General features: G+C 43.0%; 1 protein-coding gene across 4 annotated transcripts in view; it reads right to left on the bottom strand.

Moving 5' to 3' along the window:
* STX8 (syntaxin 8) overlaps positions 1-25773 on the bottom strand; it is a 256396-nt gene that overhangs the window by 80146 nt on the left and 150477 nt on the right. For all 4 annotated transcript variants that reach the window (XM_077892656.1, XM_077892659.1, XM_077892658.1 and 1 more), the window contains exon 7: positions 21177-21278. In XM_077892656.1, the coding sequence (XP_077748782.1) occupies positions 21177-21278 (102 nt within the window). The remainder of the gene's footprint in view (positions 1-21176; positions 21279-25773) is intronic.

Raw genomic sequence — 25773 nt, 5'->3', positions numbered from 1 at the left:
CGTGGGACTTGATCCCAGGACTCCAGAATCACGCCCTGGGCTGAAGGCAGGCACTCAACCGCTGAGCTAACTCAGGGATCCCCTAAAGACCTCAACATTAAAGAAAAATGATTGTACCAAAATGATTTATGCCACAAACTAAAAAAAAAAAAAAAAAAAAAAAAAAAAAAAAAAAATTCTTAAAATGGTTTACTTTAAAAAAAGGCAATATCTGTCTCCTCTTTCTATTTCATCACTAGTCCCCACATTTTTTTTTAGTTTCCACAATTTAAAATCATATGCTTAGACTATAATCTCTAAAGTCCATCAATTTTAGATATTACATAGTCATTTTCTCTTTCATTGTAGGAGGATTTAGCTGTCTTAAACTACCTTTTCTCTTTCCCATTTACTGTGTACTTAAATCATACATTTAGGTTATTTTAACAACTAATGTCTAAATTATCATGGCTATATACACATCCACTCATAAATAATACATTATAACTATGCCTCCCCATTTTCTTTGTATTATCTTTTGTTTTCCTAGAGTTAATAATTGCCTTTCTTTTTTAATTGCTTAGATTCCCTGCTACCAAATCTCACACTCTTCAGCAGCTTCTCGGAGCATTTTTTTTTTTTCATCTAGGAAAACACAGAATTCTATTTTCCCCCCTGACCTCTAAATCTATTTTGGAATGGTGATTCCCTTGGTCTGCTGCACAGTTGATATGCTGGTCTTCCCACTGCTATCATCCAGGGAATTCTCTTTCACTTCTCTCTCTCATTTCTTGTGTCAGAGATCTCCTTTCTAGAGTTACTTTCTCATTTAGGGAAAGGTCATCTGCCAGGAGCTTCCTGCAATACTTCTCTGTCATTCAGTATTTTTCATGAGATACTGGATGCTATTCTGATTTCAGATCTTTTTTTTTTTTTTTTTTAAATTTTTATTTATTTATTTATGATAGTCACAGAGAGAGAGAGAGAGAGAGAGAGAGAGAGAGAGAGAGAGAGGCAGAGACACAGGCAGAGGGAGAAGCAGGCTCCATGCACTGGGAGCCCGATGTGGGATTCGATCCCGGGTCTCCAGGATCGCGCCCTGGGCCAAAGGCCGGCGCTAAACTGCTGCGCCACCCAGGGATCCCTGATTTCAGATCTTTAGAACATTCTCTCCCCCTTCTCTCCTGTGCCTCCTTCCATTTACTCTGGGAAACTTCTAGGAATTTCTCTTTATTCGTATGATCCAAAATTTCATTATGCTGTGCCTTGACATGAGTCTTTTTTTTTTTATTTATTAAGCTGGGTACCTAGTGGATTCTTTCAAATGGTCACTCCTGTCCTTCAGTTCTAGAGAATTTTTTTTTTTGCATTCTTTCCTTTGAAAATTTCCTTGCCCCTATTTTCTCATTGTAAATGTTACAATTCCTATTGTTTGGATCTTGGATTGATCCTCTAATTTTTATATCCTCCTTTGTCTTTGGTTCTAATTTCTGAAAGGTTTCTTCAACTTTACCTTCCAATCTCTAAAACTGCAGAAGGTGGCCAATAGTCCTTTCTGTTTGTCATTTTTTTTTTTTTCAGATAATTTCTCACAGTTCTTTCTTTCACAAAGAGATAGAAAGGAAACAACTGAAGGATATAAGCCAATCTAATTATAAGACATTAAATCCACTGGTGTACATTTTTCATTTCTTGAATTTTTTTAATATAGTAGGTCCACTTGCCAAGTAGTGGAAATGGTATCATTTCTTCCAGTAGCTCAATGAGACCACAACACTGCTTCTTCTGTTAATGACAGTGTAGGGATGCCTGGGTGGCTCAGCAGTTGAGCATCTGCCTGCAGCTCAGGGTGTGATCCTGGGGTCTGGGATTGAGTCCTACATTGGGCTCCTTGCGGGGAGCCTGCTTCTCCCTCTGCCTATGTCTCTGCATCTCTCTCTCTCTCTCTCTCTCTCTCTGTGTGTGTGTCTCTCATGAATAAATATAAAATATTTTAAAAATGACAGTGTGTATACTGTCTGAGATTCTGAGATTCACATTCCTAGGGATGGATGGCTGTAAGCAAACAGTCCTCTAGAATAGATATAAATCTTTTTCCAGTTCAATGGGTCTATGAGGAACTTCCCAATTCTGAGAAACATGAAAAGCTGGGAAAACATCTTAGATGATTTCTTTGAGATAAATATACAGAACATCTCAACGGTCCCACATAAAGAGCGTGTGGGCTAGGAATTACCTGCTTGCTGTCTCTTAGCTCTATACTTGCCCTCCTTCACTCTGTTCTGTCATGCTGGGGCTTGGCGTTTGCAAACCACTTTTCCTGGGTTTCCTTGCCAGCTAGCTTCCTGTTATATTCTGCCAATTTCGGTACTAGAAAGAGTTCGGTTAGCAATAAAGATGGAAGCTGTCCTTCTTCTCTTTCCCCATCTGCTTCTAGCAGTGTCTCTGCAGGCTTCTAAATTCCTTCAGTGATCCAGCCGCAGCCACAGCAGCCTCTCTTGCACTGCTGGCATCAGCAAGGCAGCTCTCCTCTGGTCTGCTGTGATCTGACTATGGTCCTATTGGTCCAACATTGGCCAGGCAGCAGGCCCCGGAGGACAGCAGTGAGTATGCTCCTGTGCTCTAGAACATGCTTCCGTGCCCTCCTTCTCCCATGGCTATGAGTGGTAGCTTCCTCACCCAGGCACTAATGTCTGGATTACTTACCCTCCTTTTTGTATTCTCAGTGTTTCCGACAAGTTCTCTGCATTACGTCTCCTCTGGATGAAACACCTAGTATTACTCTTTTTCCTGATTGGTCCCTGACTGACAGAGCCTGCCTGAGGGGTTAAAAAGGTTTTTTAAGCAGCTACATGTCCTCATTACCAGAAAGAGCTATGGGCACGATGCCTTATCTATGGCAATGATCGCAAAAGAACAATGACTTGATTACTTAAAGTCAGACATCTCTAGAAGATGGCAGGAAACCCTCATAGGAACTCCTAAGTTAAAGGGGATATCCACCACTTTCCAAGTGAAGTAGCCATATGCATGACAGACAGTTGGCATAGCAGAATGGCTGGCATACTGCTAAGATGTTAAGATGACCAAAGAACAAAACCCAAAACACCTTCCATTGAGGAGATGAAACTGAGTTGAAAGACGGTGGCCTCAATCTCCATTTCTGCAAAAACACAGCCATGTGGCATCACTCAGGTGCTAATTTTCCAGCTTCAATACACTTTAAAATGAGTCATGGAAATGGCAAGAAAATTTATATGAAAGATATTTATACCAAGTTAGGTTGTAGAGTCAACCATAAATATATGATACAATAACATTTTTAAAAGTGTACTTCCTGACTATTCCTATCTTCTGTTCTATTTGGCAACACACTTCCAGATGGCTCCATGCTCTGTGACACAGCAAGGAGAGTGTGGCTGGCTGGGACATACAGAACAGAGTGGAGGAGGACAGGGCTTTGTGTGGAAGCTGGCTGAGAGGGCAGAGGGAGGCTGAGGAAGGGGGCCTTTAGAAGGTGGTTTTTTTTTTTTTTTTTTTTTAAAGATTATTTATTTATTTCTTCATGAGAGACACAGAAAGAGAGGCAGAGACACAAGCAGAGGGAGAAGCAGGCTCCATGCGAGAAGCCTGATGCAGGACTCGATCCCAGTGACCTGAGCCAAAGGCAGACACTCAACCGCAGAGCCACCCAGGCATCTGGGTGTATCCTTTACTGAGATACATCTGGAAGGTGTATCCTTTACTGAGATGATGAGTAGAGAAGGGCAGTGGGGAGAGGAAGATGGAAAGTCTGAAAGTTTTCCTGAAAGAAAACAGGAAAGAAGAAAAAGGTCTAAAAAGAGAAGAGAGAAGGGAGCAGAGGCTGCACAGGGAGAAAGAAGCCAGCGCCCAGAGCCAGAGATGCAACTTCAAGAGTGATAGGTACAGGCTCTACTGGTTGCCACAGAGCTCATTAAAGTCAGCCCCTTGGGGGATGCTCACACTCCAGGGCTGTGGGCTCAGAGAATGACACTTGACCCTTGGACAACGAGGAGTTAGAGACGCTGGCCCCCAGGCTGCTGAAAATCTGTATAACTTTTGACTCCCTCCCCAAAATGTAACTACTAACAGTCTGCTGCTGACTAGAAGCCTTACTGATAACACCACCCATTAATGCACATTCTGTACGTTATATGTATTCTATGCTGTACTCTTACAGGAAAGTAAGCTAGAGGGAAGAAAATGTTATTTAAAAGAATCACAAGGAAGAAAAAATACATTTACAGTACTATACTGCATTTGTTGAAAAAGATCTGTGTATGAGTGGACCTGCATGCATAGTTCAAACCCATGTTGTTCAAGGGTCCAGTGTGTATATGGCATCCTCCCCTCCGGAGCTCAGGACCTTGAGCCCAACTTGTAACATCTGCACAGAGGAGAAGAGATATTACTGCCTGTGGGAATTACTACCCTCAAAATAAACCCATCAGCCCAGTGAGAAAAAGTTGAATAGAGAGCCTCACATGTGTAGGCAGAAATTCTGCAAAGGGTTCCTTCTTACCTTCCATTGCCTACAAACCAGATGGTATCTCGAGCATTTATTTGGCAATGCCAGAGACCCCCGATCTGGCTTCTTTGAAATGAATGGTACAGATAAACAAATCTGTATATCACTCGGACAGAAAAACTCAGTAAAACCACCAGGTTCATTCTGAGGGTTATAACTGGTATAATCAGCAGTAATTTGATCTTTTTCCCCAAAAGACCCATGTAATATATGCCTTTAAATACCCAAATCTTCTAATTTGCCACAGGCAAGTTGTTATGTTCAGTTTAGTGAGGGTTAGAACAGCCATAGGACAAAGAGAAGCTCCTTCCAGATGGCTCTCCATTTCCCGCCTGTCACACATAAAATTGTATCACGATTATAGTCTCCACTTTGCAAAGTGCTTAGAAATATTTATTTAGTACTGATAGGCTAAAAGGGCTCTTGTTCTGAGAAATTTGCCTAGGGTCTAGAATTTTCACCACCTGGCAATAAAGGTGCTTTCTGGGGATAGGGGGTGGAAGTGGGGGCAGTGAGGGGAGAATATTTAAAGTCCAGCACATCTAGCTATTAAATTGATTGGAGCCAGCACAAAAATATAAGACGCAGTTAAGAAATACATACGGAAGAAGGAAAACCACAGAAGCCCTTCTAGATCACATTAAAAAACAGGAAGAAATGGGACACCTGGGTGGCTCAGTGGTTGAGCACCTGCCTTCAGCTCAGGGCGTGATCCCGGGGTCCTGGGATCGAGTCCCACATCGTGCTCCCTGCAGAGAGCCTGCTTCTCCCTCTGCCTGTGTCTCTGCCTCTCTGTGTGTGTCTCTCATGAATAAATTAAATCTTAAACAAAACAAAACAGGAAGAAAGAAAGAGAAGCTGAGTTGAAAAGACAGGCAGAAGAGATGTAAATCTGCATCTGGGAGAGGATGACCATTGCTTGGAAGGACTGGAAGTTTCACTTTGCTAAGGCATGGTAAGCATAAAACAGATCCCTGATGTCACAGTTAGTGCCTGCTGCCCGAGCAAAGTGAAAAAGCACATCCCCGTACCCTTAGAGGCTTCATTACCTGTTAACAAAATGGAAGTGAGAGGAGCAAGGAGAGACAAATGGCATCCCTCATTTATCAAGGATAAATATGCTCAAGAGTCATGTTACTGAAATGATATGAAAAGTATAAAGCCAAGGGCTGATGATAGGAAGAAGGAAGTCTCTGTAAATCAAACATTCCAGGCACAAAACTTTCCTTTCAGGTTTCAGAAATAAATTGCCAATATTTTGGATCTAGGAATATTTCAGTGATCAGTTAACTGTGCCTTACTAATGCTAATAAGAATGACAAAAATAAGATACGGCAACAATAATGCTTAATTCTCCTACAGTTATTTGTGAGATGTCCTCTAGTTTTTGAGGGTGTTTTTGTTACTTTTTTTATTTTGCTTAGGCAAATCTGTTTCGATATAATTAAGATTCTGTTATCACATCATATAAAAAACAGTTGTATGGAATAGTATTGTACATTATTTTTAAATGACGCCAAGGAATCTTAGAAATTATATAACTTTGCCATAATTTCATGAAATGAAATTTCCCTTGTTTTTTAAATAAAAAATTTTTTATTGTGGCCAAATGCGCGTGCCATGATATTTACCATGCGAACCATCTTTAAGTGTGTGGTTCCGTGGGCACTTAAGTCTGTTCACAGTGTGCGTGACCACCATATCTATTCATCTTTATTTTATTTATTTTTTTTTAAAGTACTTTATATGCCCATTTTTTTTTTTATAATTTTTATTTATTTATGATAGTCATACAGAGAGAGAGAGAGAGAGGCAGAGACATAGGCAGAGGGAGAAGCAGGCTCCATGCACCGGGAGCCCGACGTGGGATTCGATCCCGGGTATCCAGGATCGCGCCCTGGGCCAAAGGCAGGCGCTAAACCGCTGCGCCACCCAGGGATCCCTTTTTTTTTTTTTTTTTTTTAATTTTTATTTATTTATGATAGTCACAGAGAGAGAGAGAGAGAGAGAGGCAGAGACACAGGCAGAGGGAGAAGCAGGCTCCATGCACCGGGAGCCCGATGTGGGATTCGATCCCGGGTCTCCAGGATCGTGCCCTGGGCCAAAGGCAGGCGCCAAACTGCTGCGCCACCCAGGGATCCCTCTATTCATCTTTAAAGAGACCATTCTCCAATTTCTTTTCATTCCTCCGTGTATTTACAGGAAGGAAGCTATACCAGACCAATGCCAACACAACAATGAAAACGCTCAGATCCACATCTACAAGAAATTTTTAAAATATAGAAGACTTTTTCAGAAATCCGAAAGTCATTTTGAAAGGAGCTATTACTTCAAGGGCCAAAGTCTCTAACAGGCATGAGTGAGTATATGGAAGGATATGTGAGGGCCATTCAGGAGACACAAGGCCGATATAGGTACGTGCCTGATGTGCAGATATGAGCAGAGACCCGAGGTGCCTGCCACGGGAGATGGCCTGTGTCACGGGCCACTGAGACTCAAGTCCAATACAAAGATCATTCTGCTGCTAATCCGGAGAAATTGATCTCACTGTTCACACTCACGGGCAGAGAAAACTCATCAGTGATTGAAAATGAGCCCCAAATCAATTTTTCTTAGGAATTTAACGCTGGCTCAATGACTGGAAATTGTCACGATCACTTGGCTGTGAGATAAAAAGAAAAGGTGAGCCAAAAAATAAATACCAAGTCACTGGTGAGTTGTGGTGGAGCCGATGGAGGGATCTCTCAAGCTCTCAATGAAACATCTAGGGTCGAGTTCCTTAAATGTTAATAACTGGCTGATAACGCTGCATGTCCAAGGGGCTTGGTAAGGGAGAATTATCTATTTTTTGAATACTTACAAATTCCCAATCCCTTCTACTTCACTCCAACATAATGTACTTCTGGGTGGGCATGTTTCATTAGGATCAGGAGAAAGTCATAGGGGCAGATGCTCTGGACCATCAGCACTGCCACGAAGCAAGCTGAAGGGTGAAGAGCAAGTACGAGTGGGGTTCACTCATGATCGGAACAACAAACGTGTCCGACAGAGATGCTGTGTACAGAGTTAGATGTTACTATGGCCAGGTGTGAGTTGTTACCATTTCTAAGATGACAGCAATGCTCAACTTTATTTATCAGTGGTTGCTATGTCTCCTAAGCAATGTTGGGTATCACAGTTAATGTCCAAGTAAAACCACCCCATTCTCTGAGCACCCACCAAAAACTGGCTGGGGGCTAGGAGGCCCCCTAAACAGAGGGGACACAGGAAATCAGGTGGATAATCTGATGTCTGTTTCTGTTTTGATTACACATGAAGAAGATAATCTACTTGTGAACAACTGTGACTTTAACAACCCTAAAACCAGCTAGGTGCTCATCTGATCCAGTTTATACTTACATTTTGTAAGAGGGGAGAGGCATGAAAATCTGTACTAAAAGCTTAAATCTCAGAGATTTTTTTTTAAAGATTTTTATTTATTTATTCATGAGAGACACAGAGGGAGAGAGAGAGACAGACAGACATAAGCAGAGGGAGAAGCAGGCTCCATGCAGGGAGCCTGATGTGGGACTCGATCCCAGGTCTCCAGGATCACGCCCTGAGCCAAAGGCAGACGCTCAACCGCTGAGCCACTCAGGCGTCCCTCAGAGATGTTTTTCAAAAAGTTAAAAAAAAAAATGCCTGCCAACTCATTTCTAAAAATGTAACTAGAAATAGCCTGATGTGAGAGCAAAGTGCTAGGAATCTCTTTCTAGCAGCTACTTTTGAACACAGAACCCAGGAGTTACACCTATAACCCCATTCCTTTATTTTCCTATTTGGGTACAGACTAAAATCCACCAAACTGTCTATCTTCCATTAAAAATTTCTGCCTTTCTTGTTTTTTTTTCTGATGAGAAAAATCATAGACATTGGTTAATAATTTTTTTTTTTTTGGTTAATAATGTTTACAACCAACTTAGCATCATGTGATGATGCAGATAGAATTAAGGTATGTTCAGGTATGTTCAGAATTAATTAATCCCTGTTCAGGTATGACTTAATTCTGCAAGTATCTAACTTGGTGCTGGCCAACCTGCGGGGAATGAGACAGACACAGTTTGAGTCTAGACCCCTGGCTCATCTCTGATTTATTACTCTGTGTGCATGTGTTGGGTGTGGCAGGATTGCGGGCAGCAGGGTCCCTGATGCTCTTCAAAGGGGTATGGAAAGAGGATGACAGATTGGGTGAGCTGCAAAGAGCATCTAGTCTCAGCCACTGGTTTTACATGGACAGAGACATCCAGTGACGTCCTGTTCTCGGGCTTACCCAGCTTGGGTAATTTCCGTCAGGATCATAACCCAATTCTTCATTTCATTTTAATTTACAAATACAAAAGAAAACCCATTTATGAATGGGAAGCACTTGGGTGTGACGGTGAAGACCTGAAGGGTTAGGTTGGGCTGGCAACATGCTGAGCAGGTGTCAGGCATTCTCCCCCGCCCACAGGCAGTAGGCAAATAACAGAGGTAAAGTATACTTTGAGTATGCAAAACACAACTTGTCCCAGGCCTCCTGACCATCCTTTGAAGCTGGCCAGGGCCTTCAGGTCCCACAGGGCCAGCTGAAAGCACATGAAGTCACTAGTGAACAGACAGTACCGGAAAGCACGCACAAACACGTACACAGGGTAGCACCGACCAAGGCCCACACAGTGTAATTACGACCTCCCAGCCCAACAGAAGCTACTCTTGGAAATCACACCTTATCTTTCCAAACCATACCAAGCAAAAACAATAATCAAAAAATGATTCTACTTTGTGATCATCTCTGACCCCTTGATGATAGCCTCGCGGCAGATTACAGAAGCGTGGAGGCTTCTGAGGCAGTGGTGGCGATAGCTCTGAAGCTGTCAGCCCCTATCAATCACCTTCCATTAAATAAAGGTTTTCCAATTTTGCGCTTCTCTCAAAAGCTTCGTTTTGCCTGGATTAAGCTGAAGCACCAACATCTGAACTTACTGCTCCTATTTCTCCCTCCCAAATAAATGCTGTTAGCAGAAAAATGGGCTTTTCTACAGTAGAGACTCAAAATCAAAGCAGACAACAGTGATGTGGTCACAATATACAAGATATCTGACCACAAACCCTTCACACGTGCATTATACACATTTCATGAACAAACACAGGGCCTGGGAAGGAGGGAGGAGGTAAGTGTGCCTGGGGAGGGAAACACATCAGGGGCAAACCCAATATGGTCATCAGAGCACCAAAGATTTCTTCTGGGTTTCAGAAGCAGATCTCCTAAGAGTTGTAAACTGTATGCTTTTACTACTCGGTATCTATCACCTAATGCAGCAGGTAGGTCTAAGAGAGGGAAACAATTTTAAATCAGTTGGGAAAAGCATGTTAAAAAAATAAGCACCTTATGCAGAGAGACTCATCTTATTTCTCTGTGTAGTGCTGAGAGCTGGAAGGGGACGTTTGCTGCATTCATACACCAAACCAGAAGATGTGGGCCACGGTTTATATAAATATGATCAAGATTCCACTCATGCACATCTTCCTATACTGATAAACAGACTCGATCGTCATTATTTTTAATGGCTACATAAACGTGACAAGAGCCAGAAACAGAGCGACGAGAATATCAAGTGACAAAGAAGGGAGAGGGAGATTTCAGAGTCATTCTCAAACAGGCCCAGGGGGCTGACTCGATGGATGTGAACGAGAGGTCCACAAGTGTACGTTGTGACATGTTTTATTTGGCCCATGTGGACATTTTTTTAAAATAATTTACGGTCAACACGAACATACTAGGCGATTTCACTGGAAGACCCAGAATTCAGGCTTCTCCCAAGAAAACGAGCGTGGGGCTGCTTTGGAGCTGGGGACATCCAGTGTATGAAGAAGATGCATGATTGCGAGGATGCCGGGGGACAGGCCAGAGAAACGGACTGGCAACAGGCAAAGACACAGACCTTGAACTTTAGGGGAAGTCTGGGTTTAGGATGGGAACTGCCGGTCGACCGTTGTACCGTCCAGAAGAGCAGATGAATAAGCTTCAGGGTAAAGTGCCAGGAAGACTGAGTAGAAGCAGGAAGAAGGAAGGCAATGCCAGCCCAAAGGGGCCTGGGTTTGTGGCCTGGGCTCCCCTTGGGCTGGCCCAGCTTTGCCACCATGCACTTTCCTTGAAGTTCTCCGGCCAGCCCCCCACTTCTTGTTTGAGAAATCGAGTGTTGTTCGGGCCTTAGTACCTCCCGCAAGCCTGCATTTCCTACTGCCCGGAATGCTAACCTGCCTCTGCTGTATTCCCACTCAACTTTCCAGAACGAGTGGCCCCAATCAAGTTGCTTCGATGGGGTTGTGTGCACATCCAGTAGACTTTATTGCGCTGCCCTTGCCGCCTTCCTGGGTGCTCCGTGAGGCCAGCCACCAGGTCTTCTCTGACTCCTCTTCAGTGCCCAGTGGATGGTGGCATACAGCAAACACCAGAACAAAGGAAGGGAAGGGGTGAGCAGCTGGAGAGGCAGGATGATCTTGGGATAACACTGTGTCATGGGAATCGAGGAAGAAGGGATTTCCGGTAGACAGACCTCAAATACCAGAAGTTATTCAAGGAGAGTGAGGATTTTAGCAACACTCTGTGGCTAACAAGTCTGAGTGGAGGCTGGTTTCTGCTACATCACTGGAAAGTAATTTGGCAATATTATCAACCTAACAGTGCTCCCATCCTGGGCCTAAATAAATCTACTTAGGAAATAAGTCATGATATTGTAATGGCTGCCTTTTGTTTTGCTTTTTTTTTTTTTTTTTCCCTGGCTGTCCAGATCCAGCCCCAGGTTCCATTTTGAGGGAGCTCCTTAATGAAGTCCAATGTGACCAGATGCCTCCTCTGCCCACCACTGGCAGCCAGGCCTGGCTGGTTCTGCACCCCTTCTCTGACCAACAGAGGTGGGGACACTTAGCTACTCTGCCTGCAGCATCCTGGCCTTGCTCTCTCTGCCCAGGGATGAGTGCTCTGTCTCCATCCCTCCAGCCTCCTGGCCCTTTTCTGTTCAAACAACCTCCCCATCAGGGCCCTGTCGAAATAAGAGCCAGACCCCATGTCTGATTCTGGCCCTGGAAGGATCCTACCTCATACCCTACTTGACAGGAAAAAAAAAATCTTATTTTTTTAAAAGATTTATCATTCATTCATTCATTCATTCATTCATTCATTCATTCATTTGAGACAGAGAGAGAAAGAGAGAGAAAGGCAGAGACACAGGCAGAGGGAGAAGCAGGCTCCATGTGGGGAGCCCGATGTGGGACTCGATCCTGGGACTCCAAGATCACACCCTGGGCCAAAGGCAAATAAATGCCCAACCACTGAGCCACCCAGGCGTCCCAGAAAAAAATTTTATATACAGAAAAAAGCTTGATGTATGTAATACAGCATTATTTATACAGCCAAATGAGGAAACAGTTGAAGAGCCCCCAAACAAGCCCCCCTAAGTAAATGATGCTACATCTATTTGATTGAACAGTACTCTTGATGCCAAAAGAAAAAAAGGGCTTATAATAAAATGTTAAAAAGATAGAAGGATTAAAAATAGAGTACTGTAAAAAAAAAAAATAGAGTACTGTCATCATTGTGTAAAAATACTATGAGTAGAAAAAAAATGACTAGAGGTACCAAAATATTAAGATCAGAAGTAGATTTTCCTTGAAGTTTCAATTAATAAGTTAGAAAAGTATTCCAGGCACCGACAGTCTCTGGCCAGCAGGCTCCAAGCCTGGCTGGCTCACAGTGCTCTCAGGGAACGTGTTAGCTCTGAATGTTCTAGCAAACCCTCCTCTCCAGTTCTGACACAGGTCTGCCCACCTTCCCTTCTGTCCTGCTCTCCTTTTCTCCCCTCCCTCACTCCCTCACATGGGGTCTCAGATTACACATCCTGCTTACTTTGAGTTTCCATGTTACCAGACCAGACCCAGGGGAAGCCCGTCCTGCTCCCTCCTCAGGCCTCTGCTCCCATGGTGCATCCTCCTGGAACCCTGGAGCCCCCAGGCTGAGATCCTTCTCTACCTGCACCACCTGCAGTCACTGGGGATCTACACTGGGTCCTTCTCCACTCTACAGTCCCCCGGGAAAGGTGCTGTACCCTACTCACCCTTCGGCTCCAGGATCGAGCCCAGTGTCTGGCCCACAGCTGATGCCGTGTGCTGATAGAGAAGAAAAGAATGAATGGATGGATGGGAGATGAAGCTTGAGCACAAGATGGCTTTGAAGGCAGACATGAATCAGTGGAGGGCTGGGCATAGACGTGGAATGAAAGACAGCAGTGGGGCACAGAGACAGAAGCAGGTCTGTAAAGAATAAGGGAACAGATGAATTTCACTGGATTATCTCAGTATCTCAGGAGGAGAAGAGAAAGAAGCAGATGATAGGGCAAGAATATTATTCTCAATAAGCAGTAAGAGAAACAAAAGAACCCGCACAGTTATTCTTCTGCTCTGTAGTTAGATATCTAATTATCTGTGTTGTATGTTGGCAAATTGAACTCCAATAAAAAAAATAAAATAAAATAAATTATCTGTGTTGGTGGTGGTTTTATTTATTTTTTAAGATTTTATTTATTCATTGAGAGAGAGAGCATGAGTAGGGAGAGGGAGAAGCAGACTCCGCAATGAGCAGGGAGCCCGATATGGGGCTTGATCTCATAACCCTCAGATCATGACCTGAACCAAAGGCAGATGCTTAACACACCGAGCTACCCAGGTGCCCCTGTTGTAGGGTTTTGAAAACAATTCCTTGAGAGATTTAATGGTCTCCAAGTTTAGTTAAATAAGCCAGACAACTTAAAATTCAGCTTCCTACTTGTGTTAGGTTCAAAAGAGCTAATATAAGAAAAATATATGTTCGCGCTTATCTGAGGGAAGGCAGCGCCCTCCGCGATGTGCTAGAGGTGCCCCTTACCAATTTCAGGCCCGATAATGGCTTCAGCCACAAAATTATAAACTTTAGTTTATTTGAAAGAAAGGGACTCCATTTCCAATTTAATGATGATGTGAACCTCCAAGCTCCAGAATATCCCTGTCCAACTTTCTCAGATCATCACTGTACTCCTTAACAGCCCTGCTTTGCTGACTTCCAATGGTCCGAGCCTCTGAATCTTATTTATCAAGGCGACCCTTGGCAACCAATTTACTTTTATTATTTTTTTAAAGATCTTATTCATTTATTCATGAGAGACACAGAGAGAGAGGCAGAGACCAGGCAGACGGAGAAGCAGGTTCCCTGCGGGGAGCCCGATACGGGACTCGATCTCAGGACCTCGGGATCACGCCCTGAGCCGAAGGCAGGTGGTCAACCACTGAGCCACCTAGGGGCCCCTCAGCAACTAATTTAAACCCACACTTTCACATAGGTGGCATGTGCTGAGGACACCCTAGAATCACTCACTGTGCCACCAGCTTGCTCTCACTGAATCTGCAGAGTCACCATGTGGTCCCTCATTTTCATAAACGAAGAGGCATGACCTCAGATGGGGCAGGTGGCTTTCCCAGGCACCCAGGTCCTAAGAAGCAGAGCCCACCTTGTGACCCCGCTGGGGCACATTGGTGCTGTGTGGTACTACTTGTAAGCGTCCCTAAGACAGCCACATGCTAAAATGCTGAAGGCCAATCAAAGGTCCCAGGTTTGGACACTGTTAGCGCAATGTCAGTTGGGTGGATTTCTCGCATCTCTCGAGTGTGGCTACAATCACAATCGACGTGCTTAGACAACATTACATAATAGTCAATATGCTGAGAAGCAAGCAGCACTGTCCCTCACCCCGAGTCATTCAGAACTCTCAGTCTGGCCTTCACAATTGGCTTCGTCCGTCCGACTCAGACGAAGCTCTATTTTGAATTCTAATGAGGACGAGGCACACTGAATATTTAACGGCAATGACAAAGGTCTTGCTTTTATGGAGACACCCTGACACAAGCAACAGGATCTGCAAGTACATATTTCCGTGACCCACGGAAAATACCAGTCTAATTCATGTTTGGGAGCTGGAAAAAGAAAATCTTGGTTTCCAGATGCTATTTGGGGGGCCAGGGGTGGGCAGGGAAAACGAAGGAGGAATTGCTGGACAAAGATCTCAGTACAATTTTTACAGCCGGGGCTCCTGAGTGAAAGGTTTACAAAGCAGTGCTTGAATCCTTTGTTAACAACAGCACAAACAAATTCATCACCGGGCCCTGCTGTGTGGCCCCCCGTGCAATTCGGTCTGTGAGAATAACTGGAACTTTCTTCCCTGTGAAAGCGTCTATGACTTATGTATGTATCAGATCAGCAAGGAAGACATGCCCAGGGGAGGGAGACAAAAGACCATTTCACGGTTCACAACCTACTCCTGCACTTAAAATGATCATGTAGTGCCTGCTACCCTCAGCTCACGCGAGTCCCTGCAGTTAAACAAACAGAGTGCCACGTGAACAGTAATCGAGGGACATTTGAGGGGGTTGCTTAACGCCTACCCCACCAACAGTTAAAATATACCTTGCTTGTGGCTTCGCGTGTGTGTGTTTACATGGGAACGATCGCGTCTTGCATTTGGGAAGGGCAGGGGAATCAACCCTTTGCTATGACTTGAGGTCCTGGACCAAGCCCTCTAAACCCTTTCTTATTAAGACCGTAATGTAACTGGCACAGCGTTTGGACATCCTCTTGTAAGTGCTAGCTACTAGCACTTTTGGAAAGGGAATATGGCTTATATTTTCTCAGAGCTTGTCCCCTGGTTGATTCTCTCTGCTGCTGCTGCTGCTACCAAATATGCCCACTGAGTTTCAAATTTCAGGTTTTTTTTTTTTTTTTTTAATTTGTAGGAGCTTGGTTTTGGTCCCTTCTCAAGTTTTCTGCTACTTTTTAAGGTTTCCTATTTTCTGAAGATCCTTTCAAGCCTGTCATTTCTTTCTTTAAAATATACCAAGCATAGTTGATTTTAACTATCTGTGTCTGATAATTCTACAACTGTGAGTCTGTGCAGATTGGTAACTGTGGCCTGTTGCTGGTTCCAGCTCATGTTGCTAGGTTATCTTTGTGTGCTGGTCACTGCTCTGAACCATTCGTTTTGGGTTGATTTTTCGAGACCAGGGATAAAGATGCCCTCTTCCTGACAGGCGGGTCATTATTTCTGCCAGGAGCCTAGAGCTTTAGCACCTGTATCTGCCCCAGACCACATACAGAGTATGTGATTTCCTGGCTCATCCTGGGTATGGATGCCCATTACGCAAATCCACATAAGGGCCCTTCTGTGCCCATGACTTGTCAGGAACTATGGTTTTGTCTATTTCCTTCTCTAATTTTCTCAGTGCCAAGGCTGCCTTCTCCATACTTCCCAAGGGTACCTTACTCCTGGTTCACTCTTACCCTAGGGATGCTCTCTGGCCACCCACTTCAATGGGGGAAAGGTCTCCTGTTATACTTTTCAGCTGGGGTGGGCCAGGGTAGTAACTTCTACTCCACCTGTCTGCCTCTCTCTGGATAAAAAGTCCCTGACTCTTGCCTGCGTATGGGCTTTATCAGGAAAATAATCAAACCACCAGAAAGTATCTATGAGTTTAAGGACTCGGGGCGGGGCCACCTGGGTGGCTAAGTCCATTAAGTGTCTAACTCTTGATTTTGGCTCAGGGCATGACCCTGGGGACATGAGATCGAGCCCTGTGTTGGGTCCTACATCAGGCTCTACGTTCAATGTGGAGCACTTCGCTTGGGATTCTCTCCTTCTCCTTCTGCCTCTCCTCCTGCTTATGCTCTCTCGATCTCTCTAAAATAAATTTTTTTTTTTTTTAAAGAGAGAGTTTAAGGATTGGAAGTAAAACAAAAGGACAGGTTAATAAACTTGTTCCTTAAAAAAAAATAAACACCAAATTTACTATTTGATTCAGCAAGATGACTTCCGAGCATATACACAAAAAAGCAGTGTCTTGAATCAGTGTTTGTACACCTACGTTCATGCAGGCATTACTCACCATAATGGCCAAAAGGTCTGCTGACAGATAAATGGATAGACAAAATGTAGTATGGATATGCAAAGGAATATTATTTAGCCTGAAAAAGAAAGGAATTCATGACACACACTACAGCATGCAAGAGTACTGAAGAGTTTTTTTGAATGAAATTAGCCAGACACGAAAGGACAAATACTGTGTGAGTTTATTCCTATGAGGTACCTGGTGTCATCAGAAAGCAGTGGTGGCTCACAGGGGCCAGCTGGAGAAGAAGGGAGAGTCAATGTTTCATGGGGTAAGAGCTGGAGAAGATGGAAAGGTTCTGAGGAGGACAGTGCTGAAGGCTGTGTGGCGTGAATGTACTGAACTGCACACTTAAAATCGTTACAATGGGGCAGCCCGGGTGGCTCAGCGGTTTGGCACCTGCCTTCGGCCCAGGGTGTAATCCTGGAAACCCAGGAGCGAGTCCCACATCGGGCTCCCTGCGTGGAGCCTGCTTCTCCCTCTGCCTGTGTCTGTACTTTTCTCTCTCTCTGTGTCTCTCTCATGAATAAATAAAGAAAATCTTTAAAAAGTAAAAATAAAAAAATAGAATCGTTACAATGGCAAATTTTATATATGTTTTATATTTATGTATCTTTTTACCGTAATAAATTTTTTTAAAAGTTAGGTTATTAGGGGTGCCTGGGCAGCTCAATCACTTAAGCATGTGGCTCTAGCTCAGGTCATGATCTCAGATTGAGCCCCATATCGGGCTCCCTGCTCAGCGGGGAGTATGTTTCTCTCTCTCCCTCTGCTTGTGCTCTCAAATAAATAAAAATAAAATCTTTACCAAAAAAAAAAAAAAAATTTAGGTCAATCTTGGCAAGGGCTGCTGGACTCGCTCAGTAAATTCCACAGGGCATAGTAAATTCACAGGCTTCGTACTGATCAGCGGGAGACTTAGAAGTTAATTGTGGGGTGTCATGAAGCCAGTCTGACCTCTCTAGAGCTTGGGACTCCTGATGAACCTTTATCAATATGCAGAAACTAGCACTGCTTGCCAACAAACATATACGTAATTATAGATTTCCCTAAAAGAATATACACACAATAAATTTTCCTTTAAAGGTAGCAGGCATCAGAAATGCTATAAGGTTAGTTACTGGGGTGTTGATCTATCATACTAATGGCACTGCTAAGTAAATATTAGGGCAAAAAATTGATGAGATAAGAGGAAATAATTTTCTTTGAAGTATTTACACTGAAAGACTAAAGAAATGTCTATTTAACGCGGCTGCACAACTAGACTTCTCTCTTACAAGCCCCTACATATATGGTTAACCGTTGTACAACACAGGTGTGAATTGTGCGGGTCCACTTAACATGTGGACAGTTGTCAATAAACACAGTGTGGTACTATAAATGTACTTTCTCTTCCTTATGATTTTAACATTTTCTCTTCTCTAGCTTCCTTTTTTGTAAGAGTAAAATATAGAATACATATAACATACAAACTATGTGTTAATTGACTGTTAATGTTACAGGTAAAGTTTCCAGTCAACAGTAGTCTTAATAGCTAAGTTTTGAAGGATTCAAAAGCTATATGCAGATTTTCACCTGCCGAGGGGGGGTTCAGCACCCTTGACCTCTCAATTGTGCAAGGGCCAATTGTAATTCTGTTACAGATTATCTATAACTAAATATAAATGGTACATAAGACAAATTTAGAGTTAACTTATTTTAAGATACCAAGTTTTAAAAACATGCATTTTAGTAATTACAAGAATCTCTAAATTTCTTCTATTAAAAAAAATGAAACAGTTCAAGTCAGAAGATGTTATGCACATTTCTGGGTATAAACACCAACACTAAGCAATACCATAAAATAAAAATACTGGCAACAGAAGTAACATTCATTACAACTTCATGAATAACATGTGCAGAGGGCCACTGCTCTGCAAATACAAAAAGCTTACCAATGTGTCTATAAATACATTCATCCCAAATTAATAACAGCGTGGCTGCTTTGCATATAAAAAAGACTTTAAGAAATATTGTCACTGAATTGGGAAGCCTATTCCTACTTTATTTATTTTTAAAGACTTTATTGTATTTATTTTATAAAGATTTTATTTATTCATTCATGAGAGACACAGAGAGAGAGAGAGAGAGAGAGAGAGGCTAAGACACAGGCAGAGGGAGAAGCAGGCTCCACGCAGGGAGCCCGACATGGGACTCGATCCTGGGTCTCCAGGATCACGCCCTGGGCTGAAGGTGGCGCTAAGCCGCTGAGCCACCAGGGCTGCCCGTATTTATTTATTTAGAGACAGAGTGAGCAAGTGCGGTGGGGGGGGTGTGGGCAGAGGGAGAGGGAGAAGAAGAATCTCAAGCAGACTCTGTGCTGAGTGCAGAGCCCAACTCAGGGTTCAATCCCATAACCCTGAGATCACAACCTGAGTCAAAATCAAGAGTCAGATGCTTAACTGCCCAGGACTATTCCTACTTTAGACACGTAGAGATGATAGCTAATACTTGCTCACAGCTTACTCTGTGCCACATACTATTCTAAGTGTTATGTATCTGTATCCATATAATCTGTAACTGTACCTGTATCTTTACCTATATTTATATTGATTCTTTTATCCCTTACAACACGCTCTCAGGGATATATCATTAGCATTCCCATTTCAAAGACAAGGAAACCCAAAGGGGAGTTTTGTGCATTCCCAAGGGCGCATAGCTGGTGACTGGTGGAGCTGGAATGCAAGTCCAGGCTCTGGAACTCCCCCTCTCACACTCTCCCCACTGCAAGGCTTCCCCCCTAAATATGGAAAGTCAGGGAAGATGGCATTAGACACCTCACATATTCTATATACTTTAATTTTGATAACCACATTGTCTGCTCTTTTACAAGCCGGGCAACCAAGACTGAGCAAGCTTAAGTTTCTACAGAAATAAAAATCAATTAAGATATGCAAGAGGAGGGGTATGAACCCCCATCTCTCTATTTCCAAAAGATCTGGTGCAGAACAAAGTCCCTGGGAGCAGAAGTTACATGAGAAGGTTGTTGGTAAAGCAAAAAGCAAGGAGATGTTGCCTTCAGCAGGAAGCAGAAAGAAGTGCACGCTCCTTGGAGCAGCAGCACAGAGTGGCTGGTATCTGTGTATGAGAACTCCTGGGCTAGGGAGCACAGGCAGGTGGTAACAGGGGAGCAGGGAGGCCCCACAGGGTCCCTGAGGTTCCCAAGGTTCTCGAGTCCTTGGCTGCCTGTCCTCAGTCACCCTGTTGTTCTAGACTTCTGCTTCACCAGCATGTCAGATAAAGAACGTAAGGCCCCCCAGGCTGTACATCTCAGGTCATCCCCGCACAGAGATCTATTTTCTTTTTTCAAGATTTTATTTATTTATTCATGAGAGGCAGAGAGAGAGAGAGAGAGAGAGAGAGAGAGAGGCAGAGACACAGGCAGAGGGAGAAGCAGGCTCCATGCAGGGAGCCCGACGTGGGACTCGATCCCGGGTCTCCAAGATCACACCCTGGGCTGAAGGTGGAGCTAAACCGCTGAGCCACCTGGGCTGCCTGAGATCTATTTTCTAAAACGGGACAGATTGGAGGGAATCCATTGTATTTTTTTTTAATTTTTATTTATTTATGATAGTCACACACAGAGAGAGGCAGAGATACAGGGAGAGGGAGAAGCAGGTTCCATGCACTGGGAGCCCAACGTGGGATTCGATCCCAGGTCTCCAGGATCGCGCCCTGGGCCAAAGGCAGGCGCTAAACCGCTGCGCCACCCAGGGATCCCTCCATTGTATTTTTTGTATCAAAAGGGCTAATAGGCAAAGCACGTGCTCAGACACCGGTGTTTTGAGTGCTGTTGTACTTCTGTTTGCAATAAAGGTATGAGCTTCATAAACCTTATGAGCCTTTGTGAGATGAAGAGCAACCCAGTAGCAATCACTGCAGTCACCACTACTGTCACTACCATCTATCACCACTTACCTCGGGCAAGATACCCTGCACAGGCAATAGACAATTCAAACCTCATAGAACTCTGCATCGGAGCCTCAGCAGTGTAGCAAGTACCTGCACCAGAATGTCCTGCCGTATTTGTTAAATAAGGAACACTTATCCACTCCATCCTGGCCCTACTTAATCAGAACCTCTAGGGCAGGACCAGGGCATCTAAGCTCATGATCATAAAAAGGCACAAAGGAAGCAAGATCGCTTTTAACACCCGCGAGGATCTACCAGCACCCATCTGCATATCGTCACATAATTTCCCAAACTGGTATTCCTCTGTAAACACACAGAGAGGTTTCCTATTTTAAATTTAAAAAGATTAGCGATGCATTGTACTTCTCCCATACCTGGAGCAAGTCACTTCGTTTTATTTTATTTCAGTATTATTTTTTTAAGGAGGCTCCACACTAGGCATGGGGCTTGAACTCACGACCCTGAAATCAAGACCTGAGCTGAGATCAAAAGTGGTATGCTTAATGGACAGGGCCACCCAGCCCTACATCTCACTTCATTTTCACAAGATTTGGGTCTCTTTTAGCAATTTCAATGCTTCATTAAATGGGACTGTCTGCATTAGAAGAGCAACCAGATCCCTGCAGGAATTAGACAAATGTGGGAAAATGAAAGCAGAGTAAATCTGCAGGCTTTGAGAGAGGCAAAATCTTAAGGTTAGCTTATCCTTTACCGCAAGACGTTGACTTTCTGTCCACCATGTTCACACGCCTGGTCTCGGTGCGGAGCTTCCCATCTGTGTTTTCCACCAGGTTGGCAAGGTCATCAATTATCTCTAGAAAGGAAGACAGAAATTCGTGGTTAATACTGCAGAAAGACCTTGGCTCACATCACAGGATCATAGCCATGGCCAGCCTCCCCACTAATTCTCTCCCGTGCAGTGAGGGAAAAGGTAAAGAGCTTATGTATGTTTCCTGCAATCTGCAATTCCGATTCATAAAAGGTGGAGGTGGCATGAGGGGGGGTGTAGTAGTAAAGAAAAAACCTGATTTCCCATGAGTCTGGGACACAGAGGAGGATTAACTGTCAGAAGTCCAAGGGAGAGAAAGCAAGATCCAGCAAAGTTATGCTCAGCCAGCTGTCATTCCAGCATAAGGCTAGTGGACAGACTCCGGGGGACTCCAGTGACCACTGGGGTCCTTCTTGAGAAAGCCACTTGATGATGAAATCTAGCCAAGCAAGAGGTGAGTAGAAATAAAGAAATCTAGGATGGAGAAGACAGAGACCATGACTAAAGATATGGTGGAGAGAGCTGGGGCCATCGAAATATTGAGCCCGGGGATCAACAGACACATGGATTATGTTATAGAAAGGTAGATAAATGTTGTACATGGTGATGCTGTAATTATAACTGGAAGTCAGGAAGCAGTTGGGGGCTGGGGTTTGGGGGCGGGGTGGGGGAGGTGGAAGGAAGTTGGACATGTTAATTTCTCCATCACTTCACAGAGGAGTCCTACTGAGTTGTTGAAAAGGGAAACATATGGGGATGTACGGCTTTTCAAAACCACCATCTTTTCTTCATCACCTTAGATGGATCTTTTAGTAATTACTGTCTTTTGTAAAGAACCCTTTATGTGAAGTTCAGCATTTTTTTTTTTTTACTAATCCTCTTCTTTTAAAATTGGAAGTATCGCTGACACTACGCTAATCTCCTTAAAGTGAAATTAAGCACTTAGCAACCCTTAAAATAGCACATATAGTGTGATCCTAATGATGTAAAATTATTTCCATCCACCCTTTTGTATGGACAGACCTACAAGGATATATCTGGATGATGTCAATCTAATGTGAATAATGATTACTTCTAGGTGCTGGGATCTTGGGTGATCTTCCTTGTATTTTCCATATTATTTGAAGTCCTTCTAATGAGTACATACTATTTTTTTTTCCATTTTGGTTCCCGTTCCTCACTCCTTCCCTCCCCTGCTCTGTTTTTCTTTCTTTCTTTCTTTCTTCTTTCTTTCTTTCTTTCTTTCTTTCTTTCTTTCTTTCTTTCTTTCTTTCTTTCTTTCTTTCTTTTTTCTTTTCTTTCTTTCTTTCTTTCTTTCTTTCTTTCTTTCTTTTTCTTTCTTTCTTTCTCTTTCTTTCCTTCCTTCCTTCCTTCCTTCCTTCCTTCTTTCCTTTCCTTTTCTTTCTTTCTTTCTTTCTTTCTTTCTTTCTTTCTTTCTTTCTTCTTTCTCTTTCTTTTTCTTTCTTTCTTTCTTTCTCCTTTTTTTTTTTGATTGCTTTAGAGGTACACTGTCTAATATGAATCACTGTTTCTGTTAAAGAAATAAAAGTAATCAAAGGAAGGTTCCAGAGGATGCTGGAGCTGAGTTTCGAAGGCCATGTTGGTGAAGAAGCAGGAAGAGAATGATCGATATGGAAGGAATGGCATGTGGAAGGCACAAAATAGCTGGCTGCTCTTTTTCCTGGGCTCCTGCAGCCCTTCCTACAGCCTCTGTTTATTTCCAGACCCTTACATTTCATATTCTAATATTTGCTTGCATGTCTTTCTTTGCTGAAAGAGTAGTACAGAGACTCATTTTCATTCAAGGCTCTACCTGTAATTCCCAGGAGAGTGCCTAGTACACAGGCAGATAAAATAAATGAAAACAGATAAAGGCAACGAATGGATAGAGTCTAAAAGACATATTTTCAAAGCACTTTGCTGCATCTTAGACCAGCAAATTTAAGCCTAATTTGTCAAATATTACCTATAGAACACCTGCCTAGAAAACCTTTCACTGCCATTTAACAATTCACTCATGATTCTATTCCCTCGTATTCAGTGACATTCTCTCTCCCAGCCTTCCTTCCATCTGTCCCCAGACTCTGCCTAGAGTCTCCTCTTCCCCTTAAATGCTGGCAATCCCACACTTCTGTATATTTTTACTCTATAACACTACCATGGTGATTTCATATACCTTTTTATTTCCTCAGTCTGTGAATTAGAAACTCAAAAGTCTCTGTTCTTCGTAGGTCTCCAAAATTCTGGACCCAGGCAGCCAGCTGCCTACACTCACTTGTACTTTGAAATTCTGACAAATATCTAAACCTGACTCCTACATTCCCTGCCCCCACTAACAGCATCAACATTCACTTGCTAGTTCATGCTAGAAATCTTCAGAGTCACCAGGCCTCCCCCACTCCCAACTCGGACATGACATTTGTAGCCACTGGAGTCATTCCTGCCTCCCAGGATTTCTGGGTCCTACAATAGCTCTTCAACTATTACTAACATCTCACAAAATTGTGCCAGTGTTTCCAAAACAACGTTCCCAACTTACTTCCTATTTCTAGTTCTGCCATCTTCTCAACCCATTCTCCAGATAGGTTTTATTTTTTTTCAAGTTTTTATTTAAATTCCAGTTAGTTAACATACAGTATAATATTAGATTTGGGTGCAGAATTTAGTGATTCAGCACGTCCATGCAACATTCAGTGTCATCACAACAGTGTCCTCCTTAAGCCAGGGGCACATTTTATTTTTTTCACATTTTAACTAATTGAAATATTTTTCAATTAAATATTTTATTTATTTATTCATGAGAGACCCAGAGAGAGAGAGGCAGATAGACAGGCAGAGGGAGAAGCAGGCTCCTTCTAGGGAGCCTGTTGTGGGACTTGATCTCAGGACCCGGGGATCAGGATCTGAGCCAAATGCAGATGCTCAACTACTGAGCCACCCAGGTGCCCTAATTAATTGAAACTTAATAGCTGTGTGTGGGTCACAACTACTGTACTGAGCAACACAGTTCTAAAGTAATCACTTAAAAAAAAGAAAAAAGAAAACCACATATACACGCACCAAAAGGTACAGATTTTAACAACAGAGGGAATAAAATTAGATACTAAAAAAAAAAAAAAAAAAAAAATGCATGATTCACCCAAAAGGAAGCAGGAAAGAAGGCACAAAGGAACAAAAACCAGACAGGACAAGGAGAGCATAAATACCTATGATGGTAGATTAAACCCAACTATATCAATAGTCACATTAAATATAAATGGACTAACTCCTTGATTAAAAGCAAAGAATATCAGCCAAGATTAAGAAAGAAAGAAAGAAAGAACGAAAGCAAGCAAGCAGGCAGGCAGGCAGGCACAACTGTATGCTTTCATAAGAAACTTGCTTTGAGTATCAGCATGGGAAGCATGCGCATGAGAAAGCTGACATGGTTACACCAGTGTTACACTACAGACTTCAAGTCAAGAAGTGTTATTGGAAATGAAAAGAAACCTTTTCGGGGACACTTGGGTGGCTCAGTTGGTTAAATGTCTGCCTTTGGCTCAGGTCACAATTCCAGGGTCCTGAGATCAAACCCTGCATGGGCTCCCTGCTCAGCAAAGAGTTTGCTTCTTCCTCTCCCTCTGCCCCTCCTCCTCACTCGTGTGCTCTCTTGCTCTGCTCTCTCTCTCTCTCAAATAAATAACTAAACTCCTAAAAAAAAGAGAGAGAGAAATCTTTTTTGTGATGAAAGAGCACATGTGATGAAAACTAAAAAAATCCCACATTTGAATCCCCACATTAAAACTACCTCTGAGGGACGCCTGGTTGGCCCAGTGGTTGAACTCTGCCTTTGGCTCAGGTCATGATCCCGGGGTCCTGGGATCGAGTCCCACATCGGGCTCCCTACAGGTAGCCTGCTTCTCCCTCTCCCTATGTCTCTGCCTCTCTCTCAGTATGTCTCTCATGAATAAATAAATAAAATCTTTAAAAAAGAAAAAAAAAAGAAAAAAGAAAAACTACCTCGGAATAACCTATGGGGCAAAAATAAAAATCACAGGAAAAACAATATATTTTGAACTGAATGATCATGAGAATCCAAAACAAAAGTCTGTGGGATGCAACTAAAGCAGAGCTTGGACAGAGGTGTACTGCTCTAAACGCAAAGAGTGGAAAAGGAGAAGTGTGTAAAATCAGTGATCAAACTAACGGAGTTGATCATCATTTCAATAAATGCAGAAAAAGGATTTGACAAAACTGAGTGTCCATTCATGATACAAATTCTCCACAAAACAGGGCTGAAGGAGAATCTCCTCAACCTGATGAAGGACATCTGTGAAAACATCAGAGTGAACACTGTCTTTAGCAGTGGAATACAGAACACTTTTTCTCTGAGATCAGGGAACAAGGCGAAGACATCTCCTCTGATGACTTCTGCTGAACATTCTATTAGATGTCTCATACTGCTTAATAAGGCAAGAAAAAAAGGCAAAAAGATTTGAAAATTTAAATATGCATATTTGCAGTTGACATGATTGTGTACAGAGAAAACAGATTTACTTAA

Source organism: Canis aureus, chromosome 3 (assembly GCF_053574225.1).
Source record: "Canis aureus isolate CA01 chromosome 3, VMU_Caureus_v.1.0, whole genome shotgun sequence".
In the NCBI taxonomy this organism is placed as follows: Eukaryota; Metazoa; Chordata; class Mammalia; order Carnivora; family Canidae; genus Canis; species Canis aureus.
This window is presented reverse-complemented; position numbering and strand designations above follow the sequence as displayed.